The following is a 21,184-nucleotide window of genomic DNA, read 5'->3' on the forward strand; positions in this document are numbered from 1 at the left end:
TGGCATCACATGATCCACTAGGAGGAGAAGAAACAGAAGGCAGAGGAGGCAGCTGAACAACAAAGACTACAAGACAAGGCTGGACTGAACATCACTATTGTGAAGGAATCACAAGCTGATATTGCTGCTGCTAAGAGAATAAAGTTTGACAGAGGTATGGTTTAACTGGCGTACACAAATAAGTTGATTTCAGGTTTAATAATATGTTCTGCCAGTTGAGAACTTATTTATACTATTGTATTCTCAAAGGTGATTATTGAAGTCGAGGCTTACACTGAAACAGTAATCTAATTTTGTAAATGGACCTTGTTAACCAATTCACAGTAGTGTTGTGTTGGGAATTTGGGCTCTAAAGCTTCAACAGTTTGGCTGTTAGACTTCTGGCTTAGGCATGAGCTCTCACTCTAATCATTTTATTCAGTTTCTAATTTACAATAAATTCACACAAATAGCAGTTGATCTTCTGCGATTCCTATAGTATAGAAAAAAAGGTTAAAGGGAAGCCTCAAACCCAACCATGCGCTGGCTTCGGGGCTTGTAATTGGGAATGGACTACGGGAGACTGCTGGACTAGTTTTTGTTTTTTTTACATTCCAGAGTACAGAGTTGTGTTTGTTACTGTATTTGTAAAAACTTATCCCTCAGAAATCCCTTTACTTTGTACATCTCCACCAAAGCATCCAATTCAGTGCAGGCTACTTTCTATAACATGCCTAGTTTCAAAGCTGAATGTGTATATAATTATGTTGGTAGCAAATGGTTTAATTCCCATGTTTGATCCCCAAATGTAAACAGTACATAGAGATACTCTGGATCAACTACCATAGATTTGTATGAAGATACAGTGTCAAATTTTTCATGGGACTAGATGTTGATGATATAGTCTAAGTCCTTGAAATTAGGTTGAGTAATCCTAAGGCTGCAGCACATGTTGCTGCAGACCTTCAGTGCTGGTCACTGTAAAGCATTAATACAATACAATACAATACAATACAATATATAACGTATATCAACTACCGTAATTACACCTGTACAAGTAGCTGGTACATTCATACCAAGTAGTGAGTTGTGTTGTAATGCCACAGTACTACCTTGTTTATGTACGCATTGGCTTAGTATCATCATACATGTGCATAATTCTTATCTGCAAAATAGAATGATCTGAGGCATTACTAAACAATAACATGAAATTTCAACAGGAAAAAACTATATCGCTAATACCATAGCTAGTGCAATAAACTTGAGACATTCACACTCACATTCAAGCAGTTATGACTAAACAATTGCACTGAAGAAAGTGTAACAGCCAATGTGCCTAACAAAAGTGTTGAAAAATGCAATTAAAAAACAAAAAAAACACTAGTCCAGTGTTTGTACCTTCCCCTTGTAATTACAAAAGAAGTGATATCCTTACCAAAACAGCCAAGCTGTGAAAAAAGGGTGCGGCCAGCCAGGGTGAAAAGTTATGAAATCAAAGGTGACGGCCGCTCTCTTAGATTCCATAACTTTTCCATCCAGCTAGGCCACATTTTTCACTGTTTGGCTGTTTTGGGGGTGTTACTATTCAGTGGACTGAACTACTGGACTGGCATATTTTTTTTGTTTTTGCACATTATATGGATTGAGTTTCACCAGTTAATGGTGTTTTGTAGCCTGCAGCCCACTATTAAACACTGAGTACAGGCAGTGAAATGTACAAAAACTGTCTTTCAATAATTTTGCTACTGTTCAGTTATACTGCTATACAACATGGGGCTCGATAGCTACAACACTTACTCTTACCCTGTAATGCTGCTATGTGACAGTGATAGTTAATCAGCAATCATCTTTCCAGGTGATGATTATATCCTTAGAACAAGCTCAACGAGCAAGCTGTGTAGTCTTTTGTGGCATCTATAGGGGCTTAGCTTTTTCAGCACTGGCGCTTATAATTTCTAATCGTTAAGCCCCTGTGTCGAAATAGACGTCTGGCAACGAAAGAATACACTGCTCACTCGTTGAGCTTGCTCTTCGTCAACTGAAAAGATGTTTGCTGATTAACTATTGCTGTTCTGAGGTTGAGTCTTGCTAGTTAATGGCCTTCAGAAAACTTGCAGTCTGCTACTAGAATGATGAGTGCGAGGAGTGGAATAAGCAAAAACTGACTTCCAGTGATTTCACACATATACCTACTCCTTATCAGTATGCTGCAGGGAATGTGCTATCAATGATAAAGTCTTGGTGATAGTAACAAGCTTGTACAATGCTAATAAATTTGGTCACATATTATAGTACACCATGTAAGAACTAATCGTGATAGCAAAAAAACTTTACAGCTGCAACGAGTTGTATATTGCATGTAGGAACGAATTTAGCTACAATAGATTGTCCTAGGTTGTGTCCCAGGGGTCTGAGCTATTTATTTAGTTTAAGGATACAGTGTACACTGTATAATAGATAACACAAATATAGTAAAATGATTTTTGGTTAGCTATCGCCATATACGTATTACATTCTCCAAAACACAATACACTAAGAAGTGTATAATTGTTGTAGAGCATAATTAGTGAAATCACTAGAAGTCAGTTTTTGCTTACTCCACTCCTCACACTCATCATTTTAGTAGCAGACTGCAACTATTCTGAAAGCCCATAGCTACAGTAGCAAGACTCAATAAAACCAAGCTCAGAATGTGTAAAAACCAAATATATGTCAGTCCAGTTTTCCAGTCCAGTAGTCCAGTCCAGTGATTAGTTACACCCCTTATTCCTTCATGGTTTGTCCAATTCCTGCCACTTATATCAATTCTCCATATATCTTTAATATGCACAAATCAGGTGAAGGTGTGAAGTACACACATGGTTGGTGTTTGGGTCCTACTTGGCATGATCACTGTATTGAAGCGGTCATATTAAAGAGTTGGACATTTATTCAATTTTCAGTGTGTGTTCAAGAAGGTGCATGCAGCAGTGTCCCAACTTAGTTGTCAGGCACTTGTACTGTAATTTAAAAACATACCTCAGTCTCCTTTGTATGTATTCTCACGGATGCATACTTACTATTACACTCATGCACCTAAAACCAGTAACAGACTACATAGTGGTATTTCCAGGAATCTTCATTTGTATGGGTCAATGTGCATAGATTTAGCTATCATAAAAGCATTTACTATACTGGGAACATTTCATTGGAAGATTTCTAATCATACACACGTCCATTACCCAGGTTCTAGTAAAGAGAAAGGGAAACTCCAGGTTCGTTCAGCAGGAATATTTGACAAGAAACAGTCATCATCAAAATCTTGGAATGTGCTTAGCAGATTAGACCCCTCTGTACTGAGGTAATCTAACACTTGTAACTTGGGTTAAATACCAATAATTGTTTCTTCACACAGGAAGAAAAAAGATGTACACTTTAAGAAAAGCAGTGACAGCCAACCAAAGCCATTGGTAGATTATGACAGCTCTTAAGAACTTATAATGTGATAAATGAGAGGTTGGTGCTTAGGATGACATCAGACAATGCCATGGTGACAATTAATGTGTATACACAATCACTTACAATTTTTTTGTGAGCTGTAAAATGTGTACTAACTTATTAATGCGTTTACATAATTATACTATAAAGTGGAATTATTTTTCAGCTTCTAAAAGTTCATCTCTAACTTCAGTCAGTGCTTGGCCTAGCCAGTTGGTCCCTCTCCACTTGTTGCGGTCGCTAGCTCGAGGGTCATCTTGTGCCAGACCAATACCCCATATTTTGTCCACTGGACTAGCCTCCACTATGGTGTGGCCAGCTGTGTCGAATAACACCTTCTTGAGATCCGGGTTTTGACTAAACTGTAGGAACAATGATAATAATATAGGACCATGTAATTTGCCATGAAATGTGATCATTCCAAACTACAACCATAGAGTCCTTTCTGAAATGTTTGACTTGCTAACTATTTTATACACTTCATTGATTGTTATAACCAACTCCAGTAAATGGCCTATAAATAATTTTATTTTTGTAGAAAGCATTATAATTGCCCAGCTTATAAACAGGGATTCACAACAGTACGTCACTATAGACAATCCTTTAGTGATGTGCAATACTATCAGTAGTGTGATAATCGTATCGCAGTGGTTCATTATTGTGATATGATAATAGCAAGAGTTAATTAACTCTTGATAATAGCTTGTGATTATCGTGAGCGCCAATATTATACATTCTTACTTTGCTGGAATTACTCGAACAATTAAAGCATTCATTGGTTTATTCAATTATGTATTGTAATTGTTTTCTGAGATTGAACTTTGCTGTATTTTGGCAGGACATATTTGCATTCGGGTATACAGGATGTGCCTTACCAGTGTTCATAGAAAATAAGTAAAATTAGTGCTACATTATGCATCTTATCATTTGGATTTACTGTCGTGATAACTATCGTATCGCGATGCAATTATCGTGATAAACTTATTATCGCACATCACTACAATCCTTGTTACGCGTATGGTAACAGGTCCAGTAGTTGACAATGTCATACAAAAATAAATCTCATACCGGCCTTGTCATGAGTCCTTACTAATAAATATAGTACCAAAAAATTATTGGGGTCACATCGGAGCAACCATAGTAATGAAGGCTGGCTACATACTACGTGATTTGATAACACTCACCCAAAAAGGAAATTTTCAAGATAAATTTCACAAAGAGAGCTACTTAACAAGATGTGGGCTCAAAAATCTGGACCTGTGAGTGATGACAATTGCCCATAATATTATATAAAACTACCACTGTGAATCTTATTGATGACCAGCTGCAATTAATGTACTTTAATTATGTGGACATTCACACTAACCATGGTCTACACATGGTCTAAACACTTTGTCCAACTTCACAAAAATAATTAACTCTTGTTTTTACGCTCCCAAAGTAAAATCTTTGCAGTAGACTATTTGTCTCATTGGACTTTGTAATAGTACAAAATCATTGCCAATGTGCACACAACACTTGTAATAACAAAATTATAACAAACTATCCAGATGGCCATCACATGATATGACAGGTGATGTGTAGACAGAATGAGTCTTATTATGGTATCAAAACTTTCTAATAGAACAGTCACCAGTTAACAAGTGTAGATTCATTGTAGCATCAAGTTTAGTAGCTAGGCTGTATCATGTCTCACAGGTAAAAGCTGATGTTAAACTAGACTATTCCTGCTATAGATAAGTACAGTTGGGCATTCCCCGGTTAACACCACAACAACTGGGTAGACTACAGTAATGCAAGTACAGCCTACACTTGGTTTCTGCTGCCTCACAACACTACACACACTATAAGGAGAGTAGACACACCTTAGCTCTGTTGCCAGCTTTAACAATATTTCTACAATGAGCAGTCCAAGTCTCCTCAACAAAGTTTTGCACTTTTCGTCCAAGTGCTTTCTGATCTTTAGGAGAGCTTGACTCCAGTATTAATTTTGCAGTTTCATCGTCTTTGAACAGCTCTGGTGGAAATAAAGAAATAACTAAATACATTCTACATGGTACATGTACAAAGATTGCACAGCAGCTAATAATAAATGTTTCATAGTGTGATCCCAGGGGTGGCATGGAGAAGTTTCAATTTGTGCACACATATGACAAATATTATATTATGGAAATCTGAGTAAAATCAGATGACCCATTGAAAACATTTTTAGGAGTAAAACGTAACAAACAATCTTCATATAGAGCATCCAAGGGAGGCATGATACTCACCTCTCACAAATAAAATTATGCAAGATCAAGATACTCTACATGTAGCAATCAGTCAAACACTCTAAAAGAACAGTCACAGCCTGCTAGGAATCATACAGTACGATAGTATCATACAGTACGATAGTACTGTATAGTAGGGACAACAAAGGAGTAGGCGTGGCCCACAAAATAACATCACCCAAAATCCAGCCTCAATATTCCCTGACGATGATGAGGCAGTATTAGTTAGGTAAAACTAAGCCCAAAAAAGCTTTCAGATCGACCCGAAACACTTTCAACAAGTTGCTACAGAATTTTAAAAATAATTTATTTAACAGAATTTTCTACTGACTGACTGAGTAACTGACTGACTGATGACTTCAGACAAGCGTAACTCGATAACGGCTAAGGCTACGGGCTTGGTTTTTTCACTGTTCGACGTCGCTTTGACCCAAGAGGTGCCTTTTGGCATACCGCAGTACGTACAAAGCATTCTTCATGGACTTACCAGTGTCCTCCTTTATGTACCATTCATCTTTGCTGACAGCAAAAAGTGTCGATTTGGTGGTAGCACATGATGGCTTCCCTTCGTAATGGAAATCATCCGTACTTTTCATAGTGGCTGTTTTGATTGCAGAGGTGCTTTTCGAACAGTTCTTGATTCGTACTCCTGTGTAACAGGTTGAACATAGGCTGACAACGAAGCATAATGAATATTTCACTTTTCGGACAATAACTTATATAGCTGGGGCGCACGGCATCATTTCAGATGCAGTATGCGTGGGTTCACCATCCGTTGAGCTGAATCCTGAAAAACAGCTAAAAATTAAAAGTGGATTTTTTCTCAACAGAGTTAACATTTCAGCCAACCAGATGATTATTGGTAACAGCAAAGGTGTCAACAACAGACATGTATGGTTTGGCTCCATTACAAGTTCGGGAAAGGACTGTACCCATAGGAAATGTATTGTGAAAATTTTGATTGGCCGTAAATATTATGTCAAACATTTGAACAAAAAGATTTTGAAATATTCTTAGCGGGTCAAATTTTGATTGGCCGTAGATATTATGTCAAACATTTGAACAAAAAGATTTTAAATTATTTTCAGTGGGTCAAGCAATACTACAAATGAGCCAAATGTAAATGTATTCGCATCCATGAGTTATTAAATGTTTTTGAGGATTCAGCTCAACATGAACATACTATAGAGTAGGGACCATAGTACATCGATAAAAAATACTGAAACAAGCTGGAGTAGTCCACGATATTAAATCACAGTAAAACAATAAGTGTTATATCCCTACTGTGCATTTCCGTTATCCTGAGCACAGTAGGGATATAACACTTCTTATTGTTTTACTGTCATTTAATATCATGCACTACTCCAGCTTGTTTCAGTACTTTTTATCGATGTACTATGGTCCCTACTCTAGTTGAAAATTTTTCTGTGTACTTGTATTATATACATGGTCCTTTGTACCATGTAAACCATTCCTTAGGCTCATAAACTGAACTATTCACGATTATCACTGATCCCTAAACTCTAGATCAATAATAAGATTTAGATATTCGTGCATATAACTCTACATCAAATATTTCATTTCTGAAACATATTATAGAACATCTGGGGGACTACCCTTAACCTGGATCCGCTGATGAAAGTTTATTATAATTGCAAGCATTATTATAGCAGATAAAAAGAGCTCAATGAGGCAAAATTCCCACTGAGGGGGTATGTAACGAGCTAAAAAATTTTCAAAGATGACCCACAAGTATATTTTACTTTGACCGTCAACTTTCATCTCTCAAATTTCTCAAAATAATATAAGGACTGACCTACCCCTTGATTCCAACTTGCACTGATAAACCCCTGTTTAGAAAATGAGGAAATTAAGGTATAGTCTGAACACATCAATATACCCTGATATACCAAATCCCATACACATAGGTATGAGACTGTGTGTACTCCACCTACTAGCTTTCTGATACATCATGTACTGCTCAGCACAGTTATACTCGACATCATCAACCTTAAACTGAGCACTGTACCACTGACTGAATGGTGACTTGCTCTTCCAAAAGAAATGAAACTTCTCCACTGGTTTAGCCTCAGCAACTGCCATCGTTATCGAACTAACAATAAATCGAGATCTATAAGTACACATATAGTTTAGAAGTGCCCTGTCATTGCTGTTGTCTCACCCACCCTTGCACTGCCTTGCGCAACATATAATTATATATTTCAAGTAATTAGAGCAGGCCTAGGCGCGCTAAACTATAAATTACGCCTGCGCGTTTAATGGAAGGATGGAAGTAGATCGCCACTGATCGCGAAGCAAACCGGATATTGGCGAGGTGGTCCTCCCTGGAGATGCAATACAAGTTGAAGGACTTAGGACCGGGCCTGTGTTTGGTCATGTGGTTTGGGTGACAGCGGCGGTTAAAGGACGAATACTACGTTGTCGTGATCGACCAAATGACCCACGTTTGTACTGGCTAGACAACATAGAAAAACGAGTAAGTACTGGAAAATGTTCTCACTACAAAATATCAGTTTTGTTTAATATCAAATGTAGCTTTTGAGGGAGCCACCAAAAGGAACAAACCCAATCTACAGGTACGTAAGTGTATTTGTAATCTCCTTAAGTGTTAGGCGCAACACGTTACGTAATACAGTCCTGCCAACCGTCACGGATTTACCATGAGTCTCACGGTTTCACTATCAAGCTCAAGGTCTCACAAGTAGTAGCTCTAAACTCATGGTTTTTCAGTTTGACTTTCTAATTTTCATGGATCATCACCGTTAGTAAACTAAAGTCTGCAGCAGTGCAACAAACCAAGGAAGTAGCTAGTGTTATAACGACACCCACAAACAGACATCTAGCTTACACAAAGTTGCTGTATCGATCACCTTTTCTTTCCAGGGGATATCCCCCGGGCTCGTCCCCGGGTATTTCGATTGTGGTACAACTAAGTTATAAATGCTAGGCAATAAATAGAAATGCAATCATGTGATTATATGCAGAAAAACGGCAGGAATTGAAATGTGAAGTCGTGAAATATTGGTCTTGAACTTTTGATCTACTTAACGGAAGTGAAATGGACATGCAGTGACTGCAGAACTCAAGAGGCAAGCCTAGCTGAAGGTGAAAGTTGCTTGGAATAGCTAGAGCGACACCATGAGCACCTGCTTGCCCGGCTAGGTATGTAGTATGTGTTTGGTGAGAATTTCATTGAGTTTCAGCCTCTAGGTAGAAATTGATATTTCTCACTCACATCACGTGATATTGCAAGCACCTTGTGCTCTCAAGTCGAAGTGAAGTATTGGTCACTGAAGTAATGGCTTATGGCTAGTTAGCACTGAGCATTCAAGTAACAATATAGCTTAGAAGTGAGAAGACTCCTGCACACACTTGCTGTAGGTCTAGAAATCTGCATACATAGCTTATAGTGATACACTTGTTTTAAATGCTATACTGTAATTGATGCCCATATGAAGATGGACATGTATATTTGTGTTGCTGGCCTTGTCACAGTTCCAGCCATAACTTTGAGGCTATGTCACCTGGTGTCCCTATATATGCTGTGCAGATACAACAATCTATTCTGGACATCAAGACAGAGTCTCAAGGTTTTTCTATTTCCTACATTGGCAGGCCTGGTAATAATTACTACTTTTGTGGTAACAACGAAATACAGTGGAACCTCCCTATTACGGACGTTTTGGGACCATTGCTGTAGTATAGATTATAGAGGTTTTCCTCTATCAGAGGTAAATAATGTATTAACCAGACCTGTTGGGACCAAAATTTTTGTCCTTATTACGGAGGTTTTTTCTATTGTGTCCTTAATTCGGGGAGTTTGTTAAGAGAAGTTCCACTGTATGCTATAAAAACTGGTAATATAACTCAAGTTACTTTACTTACAAATGTAACTTTATTACCTAAGTAATGAAGTTACTGTAATGAGTCTAATATTAGATTACTACAAGTAATGAAGTAATATGTAACAGGTTACTTTTTAAAAGTAATTACCCCAACACTGAAAGAGGCATACAAAAAAAAAGAGGACAGATAGTTTTGCAAATGTTACATGTTTATATTCACAGGCTTTAGCCTTCTCACAGGTCCCTAGTGGGATAGTATTTGATGAATAAATGTATAGGGACGAAATTTGAAATTTGATTCCCTCAAATGGAGTTATCCATCAGCAGTTGGGAGATCCCCACATCGAATTCAGTACTATACAGCCACCCTGCAACAACTTTACTTAAAAAGTACCTTGGCAAACTCATCTTACCATGTTTTAACTTGTACCAAGTAGAGGCTAAACGGGTGTGTAACGGTCCGTAAGAACTGTCCCATTTATCACCTCATACAAAATTTGGGTGCGAGTGTCACTATACACAAAGGTGTGACTTTGAATATTTTACACCTCAGATATATTAGTGATGTTACTAACCTCTTCTAACTCAATCATAGGGAGCCATTGTTTCCATTGGGAAAATACTAGGTAAGCGTTATTTAGTAGATATGGTAGCTTTATAAAAATATTTATTGCAGCTCTTGATAAGCCTCCTGATACCAATGATTCAGCTCCCACTCATATTAAACATTTTGTGGAACACTTTCTCACAATCACCTGGCTGACGTATCGTAAGGATTTCCCACCTATTGAGGGGACACAAATCACGACAGACTGTGGATGGGGGTGTATGGTACGATCAGGACAAATGATGTTAGCCACTGCACTAAACTATCATCTATATACTAGGAAAAGGTGTGTATTTAGTGTATTTTGCCTTACTGCTTATTGATATAAACAAGTCTCTAAAAACCTTGGTAAATATTTTTAGCAAGCCTACAATTCCCTTAGGCATTCTTTTATTCTAAAATTCTCAGTATTGGAAGGTTTTGTAAGCAATAGAGCTAGAGGACAAAGTTTCATTATGCTGTGCAATCGTATAGTAGCTGATACAGTTCCTGAATGTTTCCTATTATAATATGTGACTGGCAATAGGCTATACGTCATTCGCACCTCCTTTGTGGCCAAAATTATCCAATTAGCGTCCCCAGACGATTAGCGTCCCCAGTGTCTGGGGACGGCTCAGAAGTAAATAGCTATTGGAGTTGCACCAGACCCTTTTTTCCCCACCCAATACACAGAAAAAAGCAGTCTGGCCACACGAGACTAAGCTATTCCGGCTAGCTATTCCAGCAGACCAGTCGTCTATACCATTACATCACCTCTGATTTATTATTTATTAAGGATTTACAGCACAAGTGCTGAAGGTCTGTAGGACACCTGGTCCTACAGCCTGTTTAAAGTAGTTATATAAAGTGTGTTTGAAAAGGTGGAAAAAAGGAGAAAAAATTCTTTGGGGCTTGCAATACAAAAGAAGTGATATCCTTACCAAAACAGCCAGCTGTGAAAGAAAGGGTGCAGCCCTCCAAAAAGGATAGAGTGAAAAGCTATTTAATCAAAGGTGGCAGCTGCTCTCTTGGCCACTCATAACTTTTCCACCCAGGCCACACTTTTTTCACAGTTTGACTGTTTTGGTAAGGTACATAGCAGTACCTGCTAAGGCTACATTTTAACTGACCTCATGGCTTTCTAATATGCACAAAGTTCCCAGGTGCCATGACATGCAACCTACTGTACAAACCTCGGTCTCCTTTATACCTATTCTCACTGGTACATACCTACTATTACACTCGTGTACCTGAAACAAGTCATTGACTGCATAGCGATATAATATTTCCAAGTACCTTCATCTGTATGGGTCAATGTGCATAGATTTAGCTATGTATCATAAAAGCCTTTACTATACTGGGAACATTTCATGGGAAGATTTCTAGTACATACACACATCCATTTTCCAGGTTCTAGTAAAGAGAAAGGGAAACTCCAGGTTCATTCAGCAGGAATATTTGACAAGAAACAGTCATCATCAAAAACTTGGAATATGCTTAGAAGATTAGACCCCTCTGTACTGAGGTAATCTCTCACTTGTAACTTGGGTTAAATACCAATAATTATTTCTTCACACAGGAAGAAGTACAGACAGATGCAAGCTTCAATTTATGACATGATGCCATTCTTTCCTTTGATGTGGTATGTACAAATTCAGTATTTATAGTCATAATTATAAAAAGTAAGCAAACAAGTAGAACAAAACAAAAATTAGATGGATTGGAGATCAAAGAAAAGAAAAAAGTAGTGAAATAGTTAGTATTGTATAGACAACCTCTCTTCTTTTACTAATTTTAACTATTTCTTTGTTTCACTGCTTTTTTTTCTTTAATTTAATCCCTAATCTAACTTAAAATATCTAATTTTTCATTGTACTTGCAAAATTGAAAATATTTATAGGAATTGTTGGAAGAGTTTAGGGTCACTCTGAAGATATTTATGGGCTTGGCTATGCCTATTGAATGCTGCCGAGCTGTTACGAAGGAAAGATGAAGCTGTCTTTTTGGGTGATATGGTTAAACCACCATGAACCCTAATATACAGTACTACCATACTGTATATGATATATAGCCTAGGTCCTCTATATCTCTGCATGTTGTCACAGATATCGTTGTTAACCAATAGATTTGGCTATTTTAAATGCTAAAACTCTTCTATTTTTTGTCATGCTAAGGGTTTCTATGATGATTTTTGGTGGAAGAATTGGGAGGGGGTGGTGCCATTTTGTTTTGGAGGGATCCCAGTACTACCGTACTGTACGATACAGTATATGGTATTATGATAATCTTGTTGTAGCTTCAACTAGCCAGTGTTTTTAATCATGCTGAATTTTTTGCACAACATGATACTGTTAGCCTGATGAGGAGGGGAGGGTGGTTAGGAGCTTACATGATCCAACAGCTAAAGTGGTGTTTAGAATTTCGGAAGTGTTAGAGGTGGATGATGAGCTAATGATAGGCTCAATTTTTGGACAGTCCATGGCTAGGATGAAGTTGAATTAGTATAACTTGTATATACACTTTTAAGTAGTTTTGCATTGTAGTTGTCATGATATAATATAAGCTAGTACAGTACATGGATTCCCTAAGTTATATAGTTTAAGCATGTTTGATTTGATCTATTATCAGATTACACAGCAACATTCTGTCTGATCATACAATTTCCCTGAACTAGAGGCAATTTAGTGAGAGTAGGTCAATTTTATTAGTGATGTACTCAGCCTTCATAATTTTAAATGTTACAGTTACCCCAGTTCATGTCGGCAGTTGCACCCCTAAGTCACATATCAGCTTGAAGGCTGTCCACTTTTTATATAGTAAAAGTATCTACTATAGTGGACCACGGTCTAATGAATGATAATGTAGCTACTGAGTTATATAGTTATTGCCGACTAATTAGTAGCTATATGTGTGTAATGTGTACTGTACTGCACAACAGTGCATTTATGATACTAAGAACATGTATAAATCAGCTAGTGGAGTATTACCATATATCTACAACGTATGATTGTGATCGTGCATGTATATCAGTTTTTACTCAATTAGTTAATTACAAGTGAGTACAATTATGTTGACAAATTGTCTTGAATCAACAACATTGCTTTGCAATGCAGAGTGCTCCAGAGTTTGATCATGGATGATTGTATTTTTATTTACATAGAGGAGACATAATTGCTGTCTAGCTATACACAATAGATATGATGCACTAACTTTTTTACTCATACAAGAGATCACTCCTTAAACAAGAACTGATGTCAGGAAGTACTTTTTAAGAGAAGAGTTGTAGAACCATGCCTACAAAAAGAAGTAGTTAGCGCATGATATTTTCACCGACTTATGTGTGCAATCCATTGTAATTGTAGCAATATGGCTACCTCTCTGGTTTTAATTTACCAGTTGATCAGATACAACAGACTGTCTCTTGCAGCCTTTAATAATGTTGCTACCTTGTTAAAGTATTTGTCCACTTTTGTGTAAGTCACTACGTGTAAATAAGAAGGTATAAAGCTAGCCCACCATAATTCATCTATCACTACTATGAGGGTCCCCAAATTGATCTGTCTTTTTCACCATTCAAAATTTGTAGCATAATATTGTAAACTTGCAATAAGAATTGGCCTGTTTGCCATGCACGAGGCCATGCAACTAGCTAGCTAAGTAGGGACTTGACCTGCCTGAGGCCCACATTTAAGTTCTCTTGTATTTGTTTATTATGTACCGTTTTATCTTATGTCATTAATTGGGAAACTTGACCACTAGTCATGCTTCCACGATTTTTCAAAGTCAAATTCCGGCCCACACACTGGCACACCTTATTGGCCCTGTCTCTTGACAATAGTAGGGTCCTGGTTCCAAAGAACTGGACCTTGCACAATCTTAGCTTGAGCAGTAATGCTGGTACCTGGTGAGATCACTTTTACGATGCCACATCCACAGTAGAACCCTGCAGTTGCAGTCGAGACTGCAGTGTTGTTCCCGTTGTAACATATTAAAAGTGTAAAAATATCACGTATTTCATTCCCAAACCGCCTACGCGCTTGATCACGCGAAGTCGTTTATTTGGTCATAGATTTATAAGCCCCAGGTACCTGGAGGTTATTGATTTGGTAAAGCCAGGAGGAGGTCATGGCGGAAGCGAAGAAAACGAGGAAGAAAAAGGAAGGTACTGATGGTGGTGCGTCATCAAGTTAGTGATTTGATGCAGACATGGCCATCATAGCTACATCATTATTCATGCAGGGAAAAAATCGCGTGATGGATCGTGTTGTAGATTCATGCTATTCGGACTGTCCATCATCGTGGGACTGACTGCAGTTGTCGTTTATTACTTGCCATCGCCAATTAATCCAGTTCCATACGTGTATGTTCTTTGTGTTGTTTTAAAAAGTTTACCTGTGCTGATTGCTGCAAAGGGTAGTGACTACCTGTTTAGTTGTTGTTTTTTTTTAATTATTATTTTTCCAATAGCCCTGTAGAACCATCTGCGACCGGGATCAAATTTTTTGATCGACGAAAATGTATCTTGATTGCTTGATTTCGCCTGAAAAAAGGACCATTTAACACACATTTTCTTGTTTTGCTTCAAGCCAGCCACTTTCGAGGACTTCTTGATCACTTGAATAAGTGCACATTTGAAGCCGTATTATTTTTACAACTAATAATCGTGTGTGCATGCGTTTGTTCATGTGTGTGTGTGTGTGTTCACATGTTGTGTACAACAAACATATCACTCATGTGCACGCATGTACATATGTATGCATGCATATGTGTACACCCATGTTATGCATGTACATTCATGCTCAGTTAGAACCACTGCATATTATCTAGTCAAATTTGCAGGTAGGTAAAAACAGTGGACCCAGGGACCATGGACCTAGGACTGGTGACCTGTGAGGACCCTACTTTTACAGGATTTCGTTGTGTACTTCATGATGTTTATATTTATTCTTAAATTCTTTACCTTACAGTACTAGTTAATTCTGTAGGTTATGATCGCATATAGGTAGACTCTTGGGTAGATCATTTTTCTGTCACAGCACATACCAGTAAGTTTCTCTCCATACTAATCCATTACACATTGTCTTCCAACCAAGCAGAAACTTTGATTTACCAACTCGTTTTAGGAGAGTAGTTGCTTCAGTGAAGTGGTAGCTGCATGCTTAGCACGAAGTACAAAACCATGCAGTACCTTTGACAAGTTCAGCGATTGTAATCAAAAATGTAGGGATTTTCCCACATAAAGGCCAAGGAAAGTGGTGTGTGCGACTACCGTGAGTATTTACATGAACGGCTAATATTCCAATCTACTTGGCCGCAACTTGATTGTTCTTACCAGTCCGTGTTGAATAAGCTTGTTTGATTGATCCTACTTTGCTTGACAGCACCTTTTTTTTACAGCCCCAAGGCTGTTTTTGTTTTAGGATAGGTATGTACCATCATTCTTATATCTTGTTTTACTCCTTTTATCACCAGAACTATTTTTTAATTGCGCTAATGCTTATAAACATCATTCACACAATAAAACAACAATTTACAAGCTGCCAGCTAAAAACCAAAGTCAAGACCCAGGGTAAATGTTTCAAGGTGAGCAATGCTGTTAAAAATAAATTTTTCGCAGATTTGCAAACATTCCCAAAATGTATTAAACTATATGGAGGACTAAGGATAAAATTTTTGCTGGTAACCCCCAAAACCGCAAAAGCAGCAAAAATTTTCTCCCTCAAAATGTTTAGGCTATACGGTATTGTAATGCACTTAAAATTTCTAATCGATAAGCATCATGCTATGTGATTGTGACATACAGAGTAGCACATAAAAAGTGTATGAAGTTGATAAAATATTATTAAGGAAGTGGTTACTGAACCGAAAGGTTTTTATTTTTGCATCTAGTAGTTGCCCCGAGCATTCAACTTTAGGGGACACAAAAAGTATTAGTGTTAGGGTTGGTTATGGTCGGGTTCAGCTTTGGTTTCTTCTTCACCTTTAGGTTACATTCTTCTTACTATATATACCGAGACTACTACTTGAGAGTAACATTTATAAGATAGAAAAGTAGGGTAGGTAAGTAGCTAGCAGTGGTACAACAGTAGTTAGTACACTTACCTAAAGCTCCAGTAGTACAGGGTTTGAGCCCTGGCTGAGTTTTGTGGGGTTTTTTTTCTGTTTAGTGACTGTTTTTTTTTGTCAAAGTTCTATGTCAGTTCAATAGCCAGTACGACCGCTTATTGAACTGACTTTCAGTTCAGTATCCACTGCCTATTATTAATACCAGACAGGTCCCTAGCCCCCAGGTCCACTCTATACCATTGCTACAGTGTACGAAAAATGACCTTAAGACAAATAAATTGGTGTCCTAATGAAACATTCAATTATATATTAAACCAGAGTTCAGAATGTATGTTATACTGAAGCTTATTCATTTACAACAAAAATGTGCTTCTGAAAATGTTTTCACAGATGTTGGCTAAAGAAAATGTCAGATGTTTTCACAGATGTCATGCATTGTATGCATTATTAATTACATAAATGTTAACAAAATTACATTTCGTTTTACTATGTAGCTGGGACTTCTCAAGGTACTGGACCATCTTTCACCTAAACGGACACTGGTATTGATGATTAATGAAGAAGGTTCAGTGGTCAAAACTCTCCATGATGACACAGGAAAAACAGTAACTAGAATTTCTGAGGCATATGAGTTTGAAGGAGAGCTATTCTTGGGTTCGTATATGACTCCGTTTTTGGCTAGAGTGGAAGTATGAGGAATTGAGGTTGTGTGTAATATTATAGTGGTAGAGTACAATTTGGTGTTAGTTTATGAGATTGAAATATTAAAAATGCGATTACAGTAATATCAGGGGTATGTCTTTTGAAAATAAAGGGGCGGGGTCTAATTAACCGAGGATATTTACTATTTACCTACCGTCAGTAATGCAAATGGCTCCCTTTGATAACATTGTTCTTGGGTCGCTTTCCATTTTGCGGGAATCTTTGATAGCTTGGAAAACAGATTGGAAAAGGCGCCAACGGAAGAATTGTGGAAGCACAGTGGGAGGGATCTGTTAGTTTTCTGAACAAAGTATCTGCCTGTGCCCACGCCAACATCGTTCATTTTCTTGGTATTTTCGTGCCACCCGGAGCCAGAGTATCAAGTTTAGTCATGGAGCGACTGTATTGTAGCTTGAACAACTTGTTAGAGGACCATTCGGTTATCCAAATAGAAATAAAATTAAACCTTCTGCATGGTATTGGGCCTCAGATACTTACACAGCAGAAATCCTCCCTATCATTCACCGTGACTTGTCTAGTAAAAACATATTGATTACGAAGAGCATGGAAGCCAAGATTGCTGATCTTGGAACAATTTGTTTTGCTAACCAATCACTGCTAATGAGCTTGGCACCTAGCACAGTAGATTTTATGCCCTGAGGCTCTGACAATGACTCCTTGACCAGGAGTATGGAACTGGACTAGACATATTTTCTTTTGGTTGTGTTATGCTTCATCTTTTCTCACATAAACGGCCTATAGCTATGAAATTGAAAGACGGAGTGAATATCTTAAAGCAGTACCTGATACAGTAAGTGACATTATTGTACCCATTATTATATCTTGTCTTGAAAACATTCCCAACAACCGACCATGATCATTTCAGCCCTAAACAAAAGTATTGTATTTCTATGCATGTAGCTACATACTGAATGGGAACAGTGAAAATGATCCTGACTTTCAGCAAGCTGAGCTACACCTATACTATGTATACAGTATCAAAATTGAGCCAAACTATCTTAGAAGATATATTATATGAATGAGCTCTAAAAATATGCCAATATTTCTTTGTTTTGTTTGAAAGAGCATAATCTTACAAGACAAATCACTTATGGAATACGTTGAATATAGTCTATAGGTTAACATCATGCTGTAGCTCCAATTGTAGTTTGAAAGAATCAGTTGGTTTCTGCTGTCTCAACACTACACACACTATAAGGACAGTAGACACACCTTAGCTCTGTTGCCAGCTTTAGCAATATCTCTACAATGAGCAGTCCAGGTCCCCTCAACAAAGTTTTGCACTTTTCATCCAAGTGCTTTCTGATCTTTAGGAGAGTTTGACTCCAGTATTAATTTTGCAGTTTGTCTTTGAACAGCTCTGGTGGAAATAAAGAAATAACTTTCTACATGGTATAAAGACTGTACAGCAGCTAATAAGCAATGTTTCATAGTGGGATTGTATAGAAATTTGTGCATAGATACACTATATTACATTATTATGTCAAATATATGGAAATCAGCTGACCCATTGAAAAGTATTTTTATGAGTAAAAGGTAACAAACAGTCTTCGTATAGAGCATCCAAAGGGAGGCACGTGCCCACTTCCCACAAAAAAAAATGCAAGGTTGAGATAGTAGAGCAATCAGTCAAACACTCTAATAGAACAGTCACCTCACACAAGAATCCTCCTCAGTTACTGCTGATGATGAAAACATTCCATGGGCACATTTAGCCTGCTAGGAATATTATTCACATGGTCCTTTGTACCATGTAAACCATTCTTTAGACTCATAACTGAAGTATTCATGATTGTCACTCATCTCTAAAACTTTAGATCAATAATCTATAACTAAGATTAGATATTAGTACGTAAAACTTGAATCAAATATTTCATTCCTTTATTAACATCTGGGGGACTACCCCCCTTTCCAAACATATCCTGGATTCACTCCTTTATGATGGTTTACTATTATAATTGCAAGCATTATTATAGCGGATAAATTTAAATAGAGCTCCCATGAGACAAAATTCCCACTGAGGGGGTAGGTAACGAGCTAAAAAAATTTCAAAGATGACCTATAAAGATGGAGCTCAATTTGATGTTGTTGCTAGGGACTTTTGGGGTCGAAACAGGTTTTGATGTCAGGGTTTTAATCCTTTTGCGTGCTCCTATTCTTGCTCCCCACTGCCCAGGTGCTACCAAGTTCATGAACAGGAGAAACATATGATGAACGGATTCAGGAAGTGGAGAGAGCTTGTTTTCCCCCTTTAGTTATTGCAGCCACTGGAAGCGTTGAACCTACTGCAACTACTGCCTTTCAAAAACTTGCCTCTATGTTGGCTGAGAAGTGGAACGTGAATTACAGTCGTTGTTTATTCTGGGCCCAATGTCGGTTGTTGAGGTCTGCTGTGATGTGGGTCATCTGATACCATCTATGGTCGATCTCACCTATTCCAAGGGTCGCCTTGAGTCTAGCTGGCACCCTTGATTGAATTGTTTCAGTAGCTGGTACCCTCCAGCTATCCAGCACTTGACGACCAGTGTTGGGGGTGGTAGGCAAGGGCAGTCCATCTAGCCTTGGATTTTTTATTTTTTTAAGATGACCCATAAGTATATTTTACTTTGAATAGCTAACTTTTCATTTCTTGAAATTTCAAAAGTTCAGTGTGTTTTAGGCAAGTTTTCAAAAATAATATCAGGGCAGACCTACCATTAACCAAATAGTTTCCATGGTTAGAAATGAGGGAAAGTATATCTGAACACATACCAAATCCCATTCATTACACATAGGCACGAGACATGCTCCACCTACTAGCTTTCTGATACATCATGTACAGTCATACTCGATACCATCAACCTTACTGTACCACTGACTGAATGGTAACGGTGCCTTGTTCTTCCAAAAGAAATGAACTTCTCCACTGGTTTAGCCTCTGCAACTGCCATCGCTATCGAATTAACAATAAATCTGATAAATCGAGATCTACAAGCACACAAAAAAACTTTTGAAGTGCCCTGTTATTGCTGTTGTCTCACCATATATAGACACCCCCACCAATATCTATGGGCTCACCTCGGTGCTCACCCACCCAAGAAAGCTTGCGCCAAGAGCAGACGCGTTAAACCATAGGAATATGGTTAAACTAGTGTCACCCTGTCTCTTTCGACAAATCAGATAAATAATAACTAAATTACGCTTGCGCGTTTAATAGAATGACGATGGAAGCAGATTGTGAAGCAAGCCAGTTAATCGGAGAAGTTGTCCTCCCTGGAGATGTAATACAAGTTGAAGGACCCTTTAAACTAGGACCGGGCCTGTGTTTGGGTGACAACCAACAGCAAATGGCTGCGATTAAAGGAGGAATACTACGTTGTCGTGATCGAGCAAACGACCCACGTTTGTACTGGCTAGACACCATAGAAAAAAGAGTAAGTATTGGAAAATTTTTCTCATTGCAAAATATCAGTTTTGTGAAATCTAGTACGTTCCAGCTAAGGGTGAACGAGTGATTGGAGTAATTGTGGCACGTCCTGCTAACTTCCGTGTAGACATTGGTGCTCACGTGACAGCTAATTTATCAGATGTAGCTTTTGAGGGAGCCACCAAAAGGAATAAACCCAATCTACAGGTAAGTGTATTTGTAGTTTCCTTAATATACTCTAATAGAACATACACCTACCCTACAGGTAGGTGATTTGGTGTTTGCAGCTGTAAAGACTGCCCACAAGCACTGTGAGCCAGAGATTACATGTGTAGGTGCATCGGGGAAGTCAGAAGGTCTTGGACCACTCAAAAATGGTCATGTGATTGAGTGTAACCTAGCAACATGTAGAAGGTAGGGATTTTATTGTTCAGATTTGGTAAATTTTTGTTTTATAAAAGGATGTTAGATGGGTCAAGCAAGCTTAAAGAAGAATTATCAAAACACTTTCATGGATTTGAGTGTGCTGTGGGTCTCAATGGACGTATTTGGCTGAGATCTTTGAACAACAAACTAACAGTGGCCATAGCCACTGCCATAAAGGAGTGTGCTCAATTAAATGACTCAAACCTTGCAGACTATATGCAAATGTACACAGACCACTTGACATAATATGCACTAGCTATTTGAAAAATTTTAGACTTTTGTAAATAAAATACATAAACTCATGCATGGTGTGATACTATTCTTGCAAACATGTGTATATGCAAATGTATTATCTACGTTGCAAGTGTATCCCTTAAATTTATAT

At 37.9% G+C, this 21,184-nt stretch overlaps 3 protein-coding genes and 3 long non-coding RNA genes across 14 annotated transcripts in view; 3 read left to right on the top strand and 3 right to left on the bottom strand.

Moving 5' to 3' along the window:
* Window positions 1-17,025, top strand: part of LOC136256115 (probable splicing factor YJU2B) — a 20,110-nt gene extending 3,085 nt beyond the window's left edge. Inside the window, exons 9-13 of one of the 7 annotated variants that reach the window (XR_010701330.1) lie at window positions 22-154; window positions 3,205-3,319; window positions 11,758-11,820; window positions 15,018-15,223; window positions 16,739-17,025. Coding sequence is in view for 6 of the 7 variants with exons in the window: in XM_066049053.1 (XP_065905125.1) it covers window positions 22-154; window positions 3,205-3,319; window positions 11,758-11,820; window positions 12,534-12,612 (390 nt within the window). In the remaining variant the exon portion in view is untranslated. Of the gene's footprint in view, window positions 1-21; window positions 155-3,204; window positions 3,320-3,373; window positions 3,612-11,757; window positions 11,861-12,078; window positions 14,992-15,017; window positions 15,224-16,738 lie in introns of those variants that run through there. The other 6 variants (XM_066049053.1, XM_066049056.1, XM_066049054.1 and 3 more) reach the window with 6 other exon arrangements.
* LOC136256118 (N-glycosidase YbiA-like) lies at window positions 3,476-8,675 on the bottom strand. Of its 2 annotated transcripts, none has more exons than XM_066049062.1 (4): window positions 8,596-8,675; window positions 7,682-7,857; window positions 5,322-5,473; window positions 3,476-3,818 (listed from the first exon to the last, which is right to left on the bottom strand). In XM_066049062.1, the coding sequence occupies exons 2-4, from the start codon at window positions 7,827-7,829 to the stop codon at window positions 3,612-3,614; spliced, it is 507 nt and encodes a 168-aa protein (XP_065905134.1). In that variant the 5' UTR covers window positions 7,830-7,857; window positions 8,596-8,675; the 3' UTR covers window positions 3,476-3,611. The 2 variants fall into 2 exon arrangements, with proteins under 2 accessions (XP_065905134.1, XP_065905133.1); XM_066049061.1 differs by lacking the exon at window positions 8,596-8,675 and adding an exon at window positions 7,913-7,993.
* LOC136256121 (uncharacterized) lies at window positions 7,956-10,139 on the top strand. Its single transcript, XR_010701333.1, has 4 exons — window positions 7,956-8,223; window positions 8,283-8,323; window positions 8,732-8,909; window positions 8,951-10,139. It is a non-coding gene; the product is annotated as an uncharacterized lncRNA (long non-coding RNA).
* Window positions 9,566-10,428, bottom strand: LOC136256122 (uncharacterized). The gene is made up of 3 exons (XR_010701334.1): window positions 10,168-10,428; window positions 10,006-10,105; window positions 9,566-9,960 (listed from the first exon to the last, which is right to left on the bottom strand). It is a non-coding gene; the product is annotated as an uncharacterized lncRNA (long non-coding RNA).
* A 961-nt stretch (window positions 17,026-17,986) lies between the features above and the next one.
* On the bottom strand, window positions 17,987-20,163 carry LOC136256120 (uncharacterized). Of its 2 annotated transcripts, none has more exons than XR_010701332.1 (2): window positions 20,025-20,163; window positions 17,987-19,934 (listed from the first exon to the last, which is right to left on the bottom strand). It is a non-coding gene; the product is annotated as an uncharacterized lncRNA (long non-coding RNA). The 2 variants fall into 2 exon arrangements; XR_010701331.1 differs by having other exon boundaries at window positions 19,988-20,163.
* On the top strand, window positions 19,600-21,181 carry LOC136256117 (exosome complex component RRP40-like). Its single transcript, XM_066049060.1, has 4 exons — window positions 19,600-20,380; window positions 20,434-20,580; window positions 20,639-20,787; window positions 20,835-21,181. Exons 1-4 carry the CDS (start codon window positions 20,165-20,167, stop codon window positions 21,043-21,045), a joined length of 723 nt encoding a protein of 240 aa, XP_065905132.1. The 5' UTR covers window positions 19,600-20,164; the 3' UTR covers window positions 21,046-21,181.
* Window positions 21,182-21,184: the final 3 nt, after the last annotated feature.

The sequence above is a fragment of the Dysidea avara genome, chromosome 5 (genome assembly GCF_963678975.1).
Source record: "Dysidea avara chromosome 5, odDysAvar1.4, whole genome shotgun sequence".
In the NCBI taxonomy this organism is placed as follows: Eukaryota; Metazoa; Porifera; class Demospongiae; order Dictyoceratida; family Dysideidae; genus Dysidea; species Dysidea avara.

Coding starts and splice junctions, on each gene's coding strand:
- LOC136256118 (XM_066049061.1), bottom strand. CDS start 7,935: ATGTTGCGCAAGGCAGTGCAAGG. Junction 7,858..7,912: donor TTGCGCAAGGCAGTGCAAGG/GTGGGTGAGACA, acceptor GTGTACTTATAG/ATCTCGATTTATTGTTAGTT. Junction 3,819..5,321: donor AAGCTGGCAACAGAGCTAAG/GTGTGTCTACTC, acceptor TTGTTCCTACAG/TTTAGTCAAAACCCGGATCT.
- LOC136256117 (XM_066049060.1), top strand. CDS start 20,165: ATGACGATGGAAGCAGATTGTGAAGCAAGCCAGTTAATCGGAGAAGTT. Junction 20,381..20,433: donor TAGACACCATAGAAAAAAGA/GTAAGTATTGGA, acceptor TGTGAAATCTAG/TACGTTCCAGCTAAGGGTGA. Junction 20,788..20,834: donor AACCTAGCAACATGTAGAAG/GTAGGGATTTTA, acceptor GTTTTATAAAAG/GATGTTAGATGGGTCAAGCA.